Source organism: Sinohyriopsis cumingii, chromosome 9 (assembly GCF_028554795.1).
Source record: "Sinohyriopsis cumingii isolate HCF-2022 chromosome 9, ASM2855479v2, whole genome shotgun sequence".
Lineage (NCBI taxonomy): Eukaryota > Metazoa > Mollusca > Bivalvia > Unionida > Unionidae > Sinohyriopsis > Sinohyriopsis cumingii.
Window position 1 is genome coordinate 93,393,869 of NC_142969.1, and position 17,079 is coordinate 93,410,947.

At 35.6% G+C, this 17,079-nt stretch overlaps 1 protein-coding gene across 3 annotated transcripts in view; it reads right to left on the reverse strand.

The window, feature by feature from the left end:
- The window catches only part of LOC149792261 (centrosomal protein of 57 kDa-like), a 61,609-nt gene that overhangs the window by 23,169 nt on the left and 21,361 nt on the right, over nt 1-17,079 (reverse strand). For 2 of the 3 annotated variants that reach the window (XM_089970790.1, XM_089970789.1), the window contains exons 2-5: nt 15,288-15,474; nt 11,139-11,318; nt 9,361-9,599; nt 529-606 (exon numbers count right to left, since the gene is read on the reverse strand). In XM_089970790.1, the coding sequence (XP_089826916.1) occupies nt 529-606; nt 9,361-9,599; nt 11,139-11,318; nt 15,288-15,474 (684 nt within the window). The remainder of the gene's footprint in view (nt 1-528; nt 607-9,360; nt 9,600-11,138; nt 11,319-15,287; nt 15,475-17,079) is intronic. The other variant, XM_089970791.1, reaches the window with a different exon arrangement.

Consider the following 17,079-nt stretch of genomic DNA (forward strand, 5'->3'; position numbering starts at 1 on the left):
AGTTTGTTTTCTTCAAGACTTGAATGAAGATTATTCTTTCCAAATGTGCTGGTTTCCTCAGGGTGGCTCAAACAAATGTGTGAATGTATGAGTAAAGTACTGCAACTTTCAATTTAACTTTCCCAATTTTGTGATTTAATGGAATTGTTCTTCTGTTTGTTTGTTATATGTACTATTGTTTTAAGATCTTTTGAATCTATAGAATACATCTCAGGTATAAATAAACAATGCACAAATAAAACTTGGTCAAGTTGAACATACCATTATTAAAAATACTGACATTGCTTTTAAATACTTTTGGCATGAAACCACTTGCAGCATGTTGCATACTGTGTGGCTAAAGCTTCATAAACTTTAAGTCGAATAATCATGAGTAAAAGATAATATCATCCCATAATATTAGTATATTGTTATAATATTATTATCTAACAATGCCCCACTTTGGCAGACAATATTTGTAATGAAAGTAATCAATATAAATGTTATACAACAAAAAATGGTATAAATGCTATTTATGACTTCTACTACCTCGGCTGTCTTTTCTATCATAAGATTTCTGTGATGTCTCTCCTCTTGGAGCCTTTCCTCGAGTTCCCTGATTTTACTCTGGAAGAAGACATGATTACCTTTCTTAAATGTCTTCTTGTGGATTTTTTTAATATATGTTCATATGTACTTTTCATTGAGTAAGAATGCACAATTTTCAACAAGTGTTCTGGAGAAACCACTGCATCATTTGTGTCCTTGTCAGTATAACCAATGTATCTGACCACGATGCTCAAGCAGGCAAGACAAGAACTGTTCACATAGCTGCATATAAACATGTTGAATATATCCAACCTTCAAAACTTTATTATAGTTTACAAAGATGAAACATGCTTTCTGCTTAATTAAAGTTTATATGGAAAAGTAAATGTCAAGTTTATTGGTCACAATTCCACTGCAATATATGTCATGATTCCAGTACAATATCTGTCATGATTCCAGTACAATTTGTTCCAACTGAACTGCTGCTATTGAGTACTAAAGATAATGCAGAGTGATCTAGTCCAAATTTACTGCCTTGCCTACCTTGACTGAGACTCTTTACTACCATGCATAAATGTCACTGCAGAATGCATGCAAGTCAACGATACTTTACAAGTGTGATTATGGAACGGTTAGTTGAATGTAAATATTACTGGTTTAAATGACCCATATTGGGTCAAAACTTGTAAATTGTTTTACAAATATGTAATGGCAAGCACATTAAATGTCTCAGCCACCTGAGGCCCCTATTATATTTCAACACTGTGTAGGGATCCTGACACTAATTCACATGACCAAAAACTTATCGATGATAAAAGAAAAACAAAGAAAAGCAAATCAAATGAAAGGAAAGAAAATTAAGTTGTGTCCATCCTTGGGAGTAAAGAATTTAAAATCCTAATCCTGAAAAGAATAATTTTGGAAAATTGTTGACAAAATAACTTCTTTGATTGATTGATTGATTTCTCTTTGTGACAAACAAAAAAGTTAACGAGTGTGAACAGCACATTATATGCCTGCCTAAGGTTTAAAAGTCTCCCAAATAGATAACTGACATTTTTCTCTCAGTGACCATAATCTTTGACACATTAAGCCTGATTCGATATGCTTCTACCTTAATCCAAGTGCAAGTCATCCACAAAGTTTATTCCAGATCTGTGATGTGGAACTAATGTAGTTATTGTGCAGAAACCATTTTCTTCTTTCAGTCAGTGACCCTGACCATTGACCAGTTCATCTCTATATCAATATGCTTCTTCATTACACCAAATAAGAAACTTCATGCCAGGATGGTTTTATTTTAATCAAGATTGGTCAAATTCTATGCAACAGTTTTGGAAAAGTAGCCATGTGAAAGTTTTATATATTTACTATTGGAAACTAGTCTTGATAGTAGAATAGCATACACTTGAAAGGTCTTCATGCCAGGACATTTTTTTCCAAGGTTGGTCAAATTTAATTCAATGGTTTTGGAGAAGAATTTGTTTCAAGGATGGAGAATCAGCATCTGTAGAAAAAATCTAGAAGTAGTAAATGCCAAAATTCTTTCTGTCAAATTTGGTCCAATTCTTTTAAGTATTTTCTGAGAAGTTATTTAAAGGGTTTTCCTGTGTTTAGTGATGGTGGTCATGTTTGAAAGCAGCTTTTGTATAAATCTGACGCATCTTCATACCTGGATACGTTCTGTCAAGTTTGGTCAAATTCAATTTAACAGTTTTGGGGAATAAGTTTTTAAAAGATTTTCCCATTTCAAGCAAGAGGCCATATCTGACAGCTGTATAAAGTTGAAAGCCCTCTATGCCAGGATGCTTTCTCTCAAATTGCATACTACTGTGTTTGAGCCATTTTGATAAAGTCATTTTAATTTTGTTGTTTCTTTAATAGTGGTGGCCATATATCATTGTGGATCAACATCATTTATCCTTATACCAGGATGCATATGGCTGAATTATAGAAATCTGAAAGCCTTCTATGCCAGGATGCACTGTCAAATTTGGACTACTTCTATTCAGCAGTTTTTGAATGGGTTATTTAAAAGATTTGCTATTTTCAACAATGGTGGCCATACATGAAGGCAGCATGACATTTTCTTTATAAATTTAAAACGTCTGTTCATGCCAGGATGCTTCCTGCCATGTTGGGACAAATTCTATTCAATTGTTCTGGAAAAGTCATTTAATTTTTTTTTTTTTTTTTACTGTGGCCATATTTGGAGGCAGATCAGCATCAGTTGTACAAATTTGAAAACCCTCTATGCCATGATAGTTTCTAAAGAATTTGGTCAGATTCTGAGAAGTCATTTAAAGATTTTTCTGAAGGTGGACTTGTATCTATTGTAACAATCTAAATAAGAGTCCTTCAAAGGGACTGACATTCTACTGGCTGAAAGTAATTTCAGGAATTCACGGTGGCCATACTGGAGATCAGATTGGAAGTATTTCCATTTAGGACAAACAGGACATCATAAAAAATCATTCAGTACAACCCCCACAATGATACAACTATCCATTCAGGAGTAGCAACAACAGAGTTTCAAGATGGCAACTGTGGTTGATGTGCAAGTGGCACCCATTTCAAAACTTTCCATTCAAGACAAGTAGTAATAATGATTTTCAGTATTGTCACATGTGTGGCAATATCAAGCATAAGAATGGTACCATTTTCGTTTTGTACTAACTAGATATTATAAGAAGTCTTTTAATGAAAACCCCATGTTCACATGACCATCCAATCCGAAGCGGTGCAAAAAACATTTTCAAGATGGGCACTGTGGTTTCTACAAGTCATTAGACTGGCACCATTTTCATACAGGAACAACTATATACCAAGATTGTGTTCTGATGAAAACAAAATGTCAACATGAATTTCCTTTTAGAAGCAGCAATAACAAAATATTCAACATGGTGGCAATACTGACTGTTAGAATGGCACCATTTTTATTCTGGACCAACTCTGAGTTCATAAAAAGTCTTTCAGTAAAAATCCACCTTAATATGACCATCCATTCAGAAAGAGTTAGCAATAACAAGATTTTCAACATGGCTAATGTTATAGGCAAATTGACCATCTAAGCTGCAACATTTTTATTGACCAGAAGAGCTAAAAATCTCTGTGTCTCAAGATCCTTTTGGCTAAGTTTCTATTAAACATGTATAAAAGAAGATGTTTAACGGTTTTCTATTTTTAGTAATGGCAGGCATATTTGATGGTAGACATGCATCATATGCAAACATCTCAAAGGGATTCATGTCAGGATGCTTTCTGTCATCTATGATCAAATTCTGTTCTACAGTATTGGGGAAAAAGCTGTATAAAGGTTTATTTTTTAGTAATGGTGGGCTATATTTGGTCATGGATCAGAATCATCCATATAAAATGTCTTGATGCCAAGATACTTTCTGTCAAGATTGGCCAAATTCTGTTAGTAGTTCTGGAGAAGGTAATGCCTGAAGGAATGTGGAGGTGTTTCCTCCAATCTACTGTAGTCACTGTCAGTTCCTGACCCATTTTGCTATCATTGCAACTCGTCAGAGGGAAAGTTCTGGTTCCCATATTGGTTCAATTGACCACCTTACCTTGTCGGTGCGAAGTTTATAGACCCCATTGCAGCTGGCACATCTGCCTTTTGGCCATGTGACATAGGTGCATCTGGTTGTATTTTGCAAACATATTATGAACTAAGGGTCTGCAGCTGGTGCACTCGGGTAGAAAGACATTATCTTGTAATGCAGTCTGGATTCGACTGCCACTGATACAAAAAAAATTTAATTCTTTGGGTCAGTTGGGGGTAAAGGAAAGGTAGCTCAACAAACTATTTTTTTTTTAAAGTGGCTTACTTGTGCGATGCTGTAGTTATGACAATGTGATGACATCATAGTGATTGACATCAGCCCTGCTGTGTGAGGTTTAATATAGGACAAGCAAGGCTTCTCCAAGAGAGTTTTAAATTCCAGTAATAGACAATGGGACCTAGACATCTAAGTTCTCATGATTGGAATGTAATCAACAATTACAATATTATGCCTAGACTCCTATTCCAACAAAGCTTTACTTAAATCTGATGATTGAATCATAAAGATGTATTAATTATGGTGAAGAAAACAAGTACCTCACAAAGCCATTTTGAACACTAAAAGAGACATGTTGATGCCTCTAGAATTGGGGGATTTTTGAAACATTAATCTTTTCCAACTCAGTGAAACAGCTAATGCAAAATTCTGTAAAATTAAATCTTTTAACTCAGTAGTACAGCTTATGCAAGATACTGTGAACATCAAATATTCAACTCAGTGACAGCTGTAAAGATACTGTGAACTCAAAACTTGTTGAACTCAGTGACAGTTCATGCAAGCAATCTGATTAAAATCAGATCTCCACAGTCCTATGTGAAGATCTGACAGGCTGCTTAGGAATCATGTTCTGGTGACCTTTTGAATTAACCAGTGGAAAAGCAGCTTATAGAAATCTGAAAGTGAATCAAATTGTTTGGCACACATTGATATTCTTCAGTAATACTGCTCAGTCTCCAAAACACAATGATATAACACTTCATCTGATTGGTTGATAAATAAGAGGTTATATTAATAGTATAGGTCACCAGGACATGATCTCCAAGTGGTCACTGTCAGATCTACATTTAGGGCAGTGGAGATCAGATTTTAATCAGATTGCTATAGCAAGATGCTGTAAACTACAATCTTGTTGAAATCAGTGACACAGCTAAAGCAAGATGCTGTAAACTCCAATCTTGTTGAACTCTGTGACACAGCTAATGCAAGATGCTGTTAACTCCAATTATGTTGATCTCTGTGACACAGATGCAGCAAGATGCTGTTAACTCCAATTATGTTGATCTCTGTGACACAGCTACAGCAAGATGCTGTTAACTCCAATTATGTTGATCTTTGTGACACAGCTGCAGCAAGATGCTGTGAACTCCAATTATGATCTCTGTGACACAGCTGCAGCAAGATGCTGTAAACTCCAATCTTGTTGAACTCAGTGACACAGCTCATGCAAGATGATGTAAATCTAAATCTTGTTTAACTTGGTTACATAGCTAACTCAATGGCAGAGTTAATGCAAGATGCTGTTAACTCCAATTATGTTGATCTCTGTGACACAGCTACAGCAAGATGCTGTAAACTCCAATCTTGTTGAACTCAGTGACACAGCTCATGCAAGATGATGTAAACTTAATTTTTGTTTAACTTGGTGACATAGCTAACTTAATAGCAGAGTTAATGCAAGATGCTGAAAAATTAAATCCTGTCAAACTAAAAGACCCAACTAATGCAAGATGCTGTAAAGTGATCAAAATTACACACAACACCGTCACACGTGCAAAAAAATCGTGTGTGATTACATAACACATCTATTCTACATGCCATATCACACACTGTTTAACACTTAACCTATGCTTTTTAAAGTGCACTCTACACCAATCAGTTCTATATCACACTCTTTAGCACTCATGCTATCCTACATATAGGAAATGTTTAAATTGTACTCTACACCAGTCAGTTCTATATTCTGTATGAATACCATTTACCATAAATTTCCATATAACAATGATAACACTTGGTTTCTATGATTACTGCATCAACTAAAATTATATCGTTAAACATGTATCCCTTTTGCTTCCCTGTCCATCTATATCTATGAGACAACTGAGTAACAATTGTCAGCAACTGTATACAGTAAATATAGTTATGGAGTGTACATTTTTTTCTTCTTATATCAAATACCTTTTTTAATGGTTTATTTTTTTGTTGTTTCGTTTGTGTGTTTTACAGCACAGGAGCATGCTGAAGTGTCTCGTCCAACACATCATGATAGCTGATCCAATTGTAGAATTGAACCTGCTCCCTACTGAACCACCACACTCTTGTCATATGGTATGGATTTCAAAAGCTTTCGAGCTATGACCCAGGGGCTTAGTTCCTTGGGAGAGGGGGTGAGACTTTACCTCAGAGCCAATGTCATAACTCTGTCTTTTTATGCCTAAAAAGTATATACAGTATATATAGTTATGGGATGGGAATCTCAATAGTTTCCAAATTATAATATAGGTCCTAAGTCTTTGGGCATATGAAGGGACCATGGAATTAATACATTTATCTTTTGACAACCAGTAAGTGCATGTATGAGCCATCCCATACATAAACATACTAGATAATATCAACATGATGTCATGGTTGTTACTTTTCATAATTTGACTAATTAAAACAGAAAGGGTAAAATAAATAAAAAAATGAAAATTAAACCTTATGCACATTTTTTAAAATACATACCATATATAATCATTTACAAGTTGTGTCCAACTGCAAACTGCATGTCTCAGATCTGTCTTTGTATTATGTGCCAGTAGATCTGGGTTAATACAGTCTGTCAGCAGTAATCAACAGAACAACAGTTACTCTGCTCTGAATGGCAGATAAGGGTCTATGTTGTTGGCAGTATGGGAGTAAACATGGTATCTTTTTCATCCTTGATGGCACATATATGGTTATAGTTTGGGAATCTTGGTAGCTTTATGCCTAGCTCATTTGTCTGTTGATCTTTAAAGACACTTTCAACACATTATTGGCTCTATCATGCAGTGGAACTGTAAGTTGTGTCTTTACAAAGGACACACTGAGACAAGTTACCAGAGCTGGCCTGTGTGGATACTTTATCCAAAATACTTCAATTATGAGAGAGACACTCTAGAAATTTACCTGACACATTTACACCCAGCAAGTTTAAATATGTTTATTGGGTGGGAATCTCAATAGTTTCTTTTATGACGCAGGGCAGTTACTGGAGGATAGGTTAAGACAGCATGCCATGACCCATATGTTCTAGTTTTACATGTTGACAGTTGGGTCATTGATCACACCAACCAATTTTCAGATATGAAAGACAAAATAAAATCCCCAACAAAACAGTATGTACAGTGACAGTTCATCCCACCCCTGAATTACTTAAAATTTATGTAAAATGATAAACTACCCAATCCCCTACACCCACCCCCATAGGCACAGGTGCCAACTGAGTACAAAAATACTGACTGCTTATGGAAAAAATACTGTTTTTCAGGGACAAATACTGATTTTTAAAAAATTTAATGCATATGTAACTATTTACAAGATCTACAACCATAAGTAAAATAAATAGGACATTAACTTAAACTTATTTAATGTCAAAGATGCACATGTTGCACTCTTGCACCTTCTGTTCTATTCTGGTGCCCATTCATAAGGTGCATGTGTGCAATGCACCCACACTCAGACACAGGCTATTATACTAGGAGCCTTTTCCACACCTTGTTTTTTCAATCATTATTGATTCCAGTGTACTACCTCTCAGTGATCATCTGAATTCTGTGTGAATTATTTTACTGAACTATTTTTGTTCTAGCACTCAAGTGATCCTTTGCATATTTCTGTCTAGAAAAATTGTACAAAATAAATCGCCAGCAACATTATATTAACTGTAAGAGGAAGGTTCAATTCTAAAAGAAATTTAGTAAAATGAACTTCTCACTGAATTACAACAAGGTTCTCTCTGGTATTTATAAACGTAAGTTAGGTTCTGTTGTTGATGATGATGAAGCAACCTAATGTTTATTAGCTTTTCAATGCTGTTTTGTCATTGGTGCCTCCATGCCCAATAGCGAAATCACAATTACACAATTTGCAAAACGCAAAGTTTTCTCCTTTACTAGATGGTTTCACAAGTCTAAACATGGTGACATAATTGTCTTTCCAGTTCTTATTTCTCTTCTTTGCTGGAAAAAAATTCTGAATCTTCTGCTTTCTGTTTCAACATGACAAGAACTTGCATATTACAAAGATGAGATGCAGTGATAGTGGCAACTGCTCTGCACAATCCAATATGATGGTTAAAGACTGGCATGGTAGCCTCAATTTTAAATGAACCAATCACATTCTATAACTATGTATCCCTATATACATGTAATACATTTACTCTCAGAATGGAACCGGGTGCCTGTTCTAAAAAGAAACTTGCAAGGAAATTTTTAATTAACTTTTTTAAAATAAAAAATCCCAAACAGATTTCTAACATGACAAATGTTGTTGTTGTTATAGGGTTTAACGCCATTTTTCAGCACAAGACAGGCTATATATGGCGGCCAGTATTATGGTGGAGGAAGAACACGGGAAAACCCCAGAAAGAACCACTGACCCATGAGAAGCTACCGGCAAGCTTTCTCACATATCCACATTGCCCGAGCCCAAGACTCGAACCCATGCAGACAGAGGTGAGATGGCACTGATCTGTGATGGAGAGCACTTTAGACCACTCAGCCCCCATGATAAATTTACACCCATATTCAGATCCAAATTATGGGACAAATACAGGAGACTTGGCAGCTATGCACAGGGCTATCACTGATCTAGGTGTCATGTGTAGTGGGAGTTTAAGAACATTCCACACATACACTATGTTGGAGTTCAAGGACATTCCACACACGTGCCAAGTACTATAAAACAATATCCTAATATTTTATTTGATAGCGTGGGGATTAAAAAAATATATAAATTGGTGTTCTTTTTGCACTAACTTATATCTGTATAGATCAAAATGATCCTTGCATCAGAACCAAAACAATTAAAATAGTGTACAAATCTAGAATTTTATATGTATTAAAATATTAATTTTGAAATTTTTTTTCAAGATTACAGGAAATTTACAGAGAAGACCTAATGCAAGTACTGTTATAAAGTGATGCATGCCACCCTTCTTTGCTAAGACTTAACCAAACACATTAAAAATACAATTTGAAATTCCTGCTTTTGACTCGAGAGAAATTATTAAAACACTCACCTCAGCAAGACTTTGGTTAGCTGTAAGTTTTAAATGCTCCCTTTCTAGGTCTGCAATTTTATCTTTGTAGATGTTAAAGCCTGGCCTACTGTTGTCATATCCATGGTCAAACGTTGTTGTGATGGAGATGGGCTCCTGATGTTCCTGTTCTGAGCTTTGGACCATTTGTCTCATGTACCCGAGCTGCTTCTCTAACAAATTACATCGTGTCTCAGCTGCCAGGAGCTGCGATTCTAATTCTGAAAATGCACAAATGGATAGAGTATAAATAAACTTTTTCATACCATACACTGATCTTTCTTTTCCTATCATATAGCAAAGAAGTGATGTAAACTATGTTCCACATGCCATCTTCCTAACTCCTTACACCCGAGTATGGGTTTGCTTCCACAAAGAATATTATAACAGTCAAGTCTTCAATTTTGAACATCAAGCATTACATGTAAATAAATGCAAGCTGAAGCTTGAAATAAAGTCAGCACACACACAGACACACACACACAGAGAAGTACTTCCCTGCTATATGTCAATTTGCTTCATTTTTCTTTTTTACATTATCAAATAACATACTATTTTTTGCCACAAGTCGTCTGTGATTCATTTTTACGTCATTGCTTGTGCATAAGCCAGACCAGCCAATAGATATGCACTTGACTCTACTGAGCATATCTGTCGCTGCTGGCTGCAACAAAACAGCATCACCTTAGTCTTTGTTTGGCATTCAAAACATTTAGATTGCATTGCCACAATTAAACTATATCATAACCTACAGCACTGTATGTGCTAAGAGTATAAAAGGTTTTAAAAATATCTTAACACCACTCAGTGGCTTTAAAAAATGTTATAAACTGTGGGTGTTTTGTTTATGCACTATATTTTCAACTGCAAATAAATATATAAAACATAGCTGTGTGTGTTTGTTAAACCATGTTTGAATTTTGTTTGTCTACATGCATGCATCCCCCTACTAACACAAGAATTGGAGAGTGGTAAAAGAATTTTCAAACACGTGTTCTTAAATATGCCAGAATTTAAGAACAGTGATATGTTGTTGATTCATGGATCTTTTTTATCATCCATATTTTCATGGCCTTTCCCAGGAATTTAGTTTTTATTTATTCAGACGACTGATTAAGATTACACAGTCCATACCACATATTCATTTTCAGCAGATATCGATACATATTAATATTTGAGAAAACAAAACTATTTTGTGCACTAGACGGTGCAGTATGCAATATGAATATTTCCTGACTGGAATTAGTATGAACTTTTTAAAATATCAATTAGTAGTTCCAGTCCCTTCAGGGAATCATGTAACATTCTTGTGTCAACATATCCTGATAAATGATACTTTATTATGGCATCCATGCAATATTCTTGTTTGTCAACAAGTCCTGATAAGTGACAGTTTACTACAGTATCCATGTAACATTCTTGTTTGTCAACAAGTCCTGATAAATGACATTTTCCTATGGTATCCATGTAACCTTCTTGCCTGTCACAAAGTCCTAATAAATGACACTATAACCATAAACCTCCATTCTACAAAAGTAACAACAACTCACAATGAAGAACAAGTTCTAATGACAGGAAAAAGTGATATACAATGTAAAAAAGTTAAATTATAGCAACATTTCACTTTTATTTTCTTTCCTTTTTGGCTTTAATCTTCATGAACAGAAAGTCACTGATTAGCAACTATGACTCTCAAAAATAAACACATCATCTTACACATAAAATTAACCATCATTAAATACATTTATGAAGTCACTTACCTTGGCTGTTCTTAGAAACCTGTGTTTGAGTTGGCTCCTTTGGTTCTGGATCTCGCTGAAATATGTCTCTGTACTTGTTGGTTTCTGAGGCAAGAGATTTTAGATTGTCCTCTGCTGCTGATCTTTCGATTTCTAATTTGTGAATCTTGTCTTGTAGCTTCTTGAGGGCAGATATCACAGCTGAGGAAGTTTTAAAAGTTAAAACTTTAGTTTGTACAATCACATCAATTTGCATTTATCATTGTTATTATCATGTCATAAACAATATAATGTGTTGTTGTCGTTGTTGTTGTTGTGGGGTTTAATGCCATTTTTCAGCAAACGACGGGCTATACATGGCGGCAAGTATTAATGGTGAAGGAAGAACCCGGGAAAACCCCGGTAAGGACCACCGACCCACGAGAAGCTACTGGCAAGCTTTCTCACATACCTATATTGACTGAATCCGTGACTTGAACTGCCACAGACAGAGATGAGATGGCAGTGATCCGTAATGGAGAGCGCTTTAGACCACTCTGCCACTTGGGGTCCCAATATTATGTGACACTGTTACATAACATCACTGCATTCAATACAGGGCACATATGCTGAAAATGTTTTTAATTTGGTGTTTCTGTTTAACTACAAGCAGATAGTGCATTGTTATCAATAATACCATTGTGAAAAGTGTTTTTGCTAGAACTTAAAATAAAAATATAAGATAATGCACACAAAAATCCTCTAGAAAGATAAAGCCTTTCAAATATTTATAAACAGGATCCAATTTTAAGAACTGTAAAACATGTTTTCAACCAGGTTGCTATAGAAACCACACCATTCCTTGTCTTTCTATCCCAAACAAATTTTGACAGAGTATCTGCTATGACATATTTTGACCAAGTATTTCAACCCTGTTGCAATGGAAACTATATTGTCACTAGAGGAACCATCCCAAATAATAATTCTGGTAAATAACATCCTGCAAAAATTTCCTGTCAAGTTTGATCAAAACATACTTTGCCATTCTGGAGAAGATGAAAAAAGGGCTTTTCACCTGGATGATATGGCACAATGTCTTTAGGGAGCCACCCTGGAAACAAATCTGATGATATATGTCATTCTAGAGAAGTTACAATTAGTTTTTCCACATGGTTGTTGTAGGCAATACGATGAAGTCATCCCCAAACCTAATTTAACAGAAAATCTAAAAGGAACCACATCAAGAACTGATTACCTGGATATCTGCCAAACATTCTGGAGGATTTGCAAGAAGCCAGATGGCATGAAAATGTTGCCAAATTTCTTCAAGAATGTAAGTAAACTACTTTTCTTGATTTTGCTGTGGATAATGCAAAGCAAATGAGATAGAGATTTGATGAAATCCTGAAATGATGTGCCATCCAAATTAATTAACTGCAACGTTGCTGATGGTACTTGCTAGCATGATTATGTGTTGAACTAAGACATCATATTAAGTGCAAAAATTAGGAATGATCTTCATTACATCATAAAAATATTCCCAATTATTCTTCTTAAGACATTAACCCCTAGTGACAACTTAATGGAGCAGGAGGTAGTAGCCTACTGCCGAGCTCTGTAGCGTCATGGTCATGCATGATACACTAAACTGGGTGGTATTAGAGAAAGGTAGACAGATGTAGCTCTACAATGATACCAAATAATCTGGATTATCTAGTTGCACTACAAAATACAGATAAAAAAACTCATTTTTTGGACCCGACTTTTTTCTACCCAAAATCTGCCTGTGGTTGGAATCTGATTTTGTGTCTGGATTTTAGACTTTTTGGTCTCAGATCTAAGACAAACCTGTATGAACTACAGACAGATGAGCCTTTGCAAAAAGTAGGATAAGATGGGCATTTGGAATAAAGAGTGGTCTCTATAAAACAATAATGGCTCCGTTTAGCAAAAAAAATAAAATATAAAAATCCAACTTTTACCCTTCTGCTCAAATAGCCAATGAAAAATGATGTTTCTAACACAACTAGGCAGTATGTTATTGAAAGATGACCGAGGATTTGATGTTTTCAAGTCTATTCAGAAATAGCTTTCAAAATGTGTTTCCTACTCGATTTTCAGGCAAAAATGACAAAAAAGCTCCAGGGATTAATGTGTTAACCCCTTTTGACTATTTAAGTTTAAACAGTATTTACTTACTGAATCATTCAGGAAATGGGACATAGGACAAGTAAATACATTCTGGACTGGGAATCAAGCACATTGCCCATATAAGTATTGAAAATCTTGAAAAATACTGTATACTTTTAAGGGGAAAAAAAAATATGCAACAATCAAAAGTACTACAAACAGCACATGATACACTCATCCCATGACCTTTACTCTGGCCCTAAGGATCAAAATACTTCCAGGGGTTAACACAATAACCCCTAGCAATGAGTTAACGTGGCAGGAGGTAGTAGCCTACTGCCGAGCTCTGTAGCGTCAGGGTCATGCAAGATACACTAAAGTGGGTGGTATTATAGAAAGGTAGACAGGTGTAGAAATACAATGATACCAAATAATCTGGAAGTTCTAGTGGCATTACAAAATACAGAGGGAAAAGCCTCATGTTTTGGACCCAATTTTTTTCTATTCAAAATCTGCCCGTTGTTGGAATCCGATTTTGTGTCTGGATTTTAGACTTTTTGGTTTCAGATCTAAGGCAAACCAGTATGAACTGCAAACAGACAGATAAACCTTTGCAAAAAGTAGGATAAGATGGACATTTGGAATAAAGAATGGTCTCAATATAAAAATAATGGCTCTGTTTAACAAAAAATAAAATAAAATAAAAAACCTCCAACTTTTACCCTTCTGCTCATACGTGAGCCAAATAGCCAATGAAAAACAATGTTTCTTACACAACTAGGCAGTATGTTATTGAAAGATCACCTGGGATTTGGTGTTTTTGGATCTATTCAGAAATAGCTTTCAAAATGTGTTTCCTACTCGAATTTCAGGCGAAAACGACAAAAGCCTCCAGGGGTTAATGTGTTAAAATGTTACAGCCTGGATATGGAAAAAGGTGACTCACATGATTGTTTGTTTTGATCTTGCCATTACAGAATATGTAAGAAACTATGGTGCCAGAATACATAACAGGCTAAAGTTTCATTAACTTAGCATGTTTGCTGGTTCAAACTACATGTATAGAAGTCACTGATTTTCATTTAACTGTGACATGACACTGACAGCTAGACTGGAGGCATGGCTATAGCGTAGTGTTGATATATAGTTTCAAATTACATGGCTACAGGTTACAGATTTATATTTTATCTTGCCATGATCTTGATCTTGATGCAAGTTCTTGTTGTTGATGATGTTTGGGGTTTAACGCCATTTCTCAGCACAAGATAGGTTATACAAGGTGGCCAGCATAATTAGTGGAAGAAGAACCTGGGAAATCCCCCGTAAGAACCCAAGATCCATGGGAAGCTACTGGCAAGCTTCTTGCATTCCTACAATGGCGGAGTCCAATACTCAACCCCACATGGGCAGAGGTCAGATGCCGAAGTCTGGTGAAGGTGACCGTTTTTGACCACTTGACCACCCTTGAGACAGAGGGCATGGCTACAGCATATGATACTATCCTGTCATGATATATAATCTGATACAAATATCTTCATGGTTCAAAAGTTGTACCCTGAACAAGTTATATTTTTCCTTCATGTGATGACCTTCACTTTGGGGCAGAGGGGTATGGATATGGTATGTGACAATACACGATATAACATATTATTATATATTTCACAATCAGATACTGAAATATATCACTGGGAGAAAAATAATATCACCACAGTGCCAATACCACTTTTGTCACTACAGTGGTTATATAGCTTTTGGAATGACTTTCTTTTTCCATTTGGGCCAAGCTTCATTAAAATATTTTTCCTGGTTAAAAACCTACCCTCCTTACAGAAATATAAATCACAGAATAAAATTTTCTTCTGCCACAATCTTGTTCTTCTGGTATAGTGCACAGCTTTGGTACATCACACTCTTGTGTGTGTGCATGTTCTGCTTTACTTCAAAAAAAATATATATTTTACATTTGTTGCCTGCTAACATACGAGCAGCTGGTAAGGAAAATAAAGGGAAAAAAACATTTACTTAAAGAATGAAGAAGCAGATGAAACAAAGAAAGCTTACCTTGTCTGTTACTTTCTGGGTATGCTGATATGGGTTTGGAAGAAGGCCGTTCATAATCGTCATTAATGAAGGGCTTGTGCTTAGGGTAGTCTTTATATACAGTTGAGTCTACAGACTCTTCTTGGTTTCTGTATAATGCTCGTTTACCTAATGGACTCTTCCCCATCACTTGTGTTGGTGAATAGCCCTGAAAAAAAGAATTTATATACTTATGTTAATGGGTACAATTCTTATTGCTCTCTACTTCATGGTCAAAGTTGTCTGGATAATAACAATAATAATTGGAGTAGAACATGGATTCTGATGGGGGTTTGACAACTACCAGATAAAGACTTCTCTGGGATGGGGCACCAGTCAATCACAGGCTAACCTTCTGCCTTTCCTTGATAAAGCTTGCACAGATGGGTTGAGAGCGTTCTAAGTAGTAAACCATGCTTGGTGACCAGTATCAGACTCCAAAGTGGCCATTACTGTGTTACTAAATTTTTTGCTGCCAGAAAATATACTTTTTTGATACCCTTTTCAACAATGAACAAATATGTATATACATTATTTAAAAAATGTATGCATTATCCTGGCTATATTTTAACAAAGAAACCAAATGCAACAGATTCATACTCATTAAAATAAGATGTACCAGCTTGGGGTACACATCCTTTTTCAATGGGTCATTATTTTCAGACTTGTATTTGTTCTTAAGTGCATAAATGAGTGAAGTGATAATTATCAATAACTTCCAGAAGGTGATGCCCACAATATGCATCAATTTACCATTCCAATGGAACTAATCCAATGTGAGAAAATTTCATATATTCATAGTGAAGATAAATCAATTCAGAAGAATATGTACACATACAAATTTTAAAACAACAGAAAATCACATCATAAACAAATTTTACAGTCAAAGCACAGACACAGCTGATATCAATGCCACAAGTTCACTCTATGGTTTTTATAGCCAGCATGAGTTTTCTGACAATCAGTTTTTGGAAAATCCATTCTGACAATCCATTTGTGTGAAAACTGACTAAATGTATACAAATGTATTTATCTGTTTACAGTACAGTGTCTAAATGCATACCTACTCTTTACAATTTCTTTGTTTACGTTGGTCATACAACACCAACACCTTCCAACTTCAGCAGAGCCTTTTCCCCATGCATTGTTAGTCTGTGAACTCTATATTCTTGGCTGCAAGGTGTAACTACCACATATACATACCTATTCGTGCCATACCTTGGTGGGGACTGGAAGTGTCATACATCCCCATATGTACTATCATACCACTTTTTATGTAAAGGTAATAAAGAAATTCAGCTGCCACAGTCAATTTAGGTAAACAATTTAAGGTCCATACAAAAGTAAATAAATTTCAACAGAAATAAAACATTAATTACAGTAAATATGAACCCAATAATCTTATGGCCCCTGTGTCATCCAGTCTCAGGTGATGTTACGTTTGTAACAATGTGTCTACTGGCACAGAGAGAAAACTAAATCTCAGATATGTATAATTGCCAGACCTGGTGTGCATCAGATGGCATGTTGCACACATCTTTCATCTGTATACATACCATACATGCTTATGAGTCCAACTAACAACTACACAGACCCAGCTTTGCTGTCACATAATGTGCCAGCAGATCGGGGAACAGGCAGTTTATAAGAATCAGCACAACAAGCAACACAAACCCCGTACTGCTGTTATATTTTGCGATAGCACAGTGGTAATCAAACTTTCTTCCATGGACTACTTGGACATTTCCGAGGGATCTTGGCAGACCCCTTATTG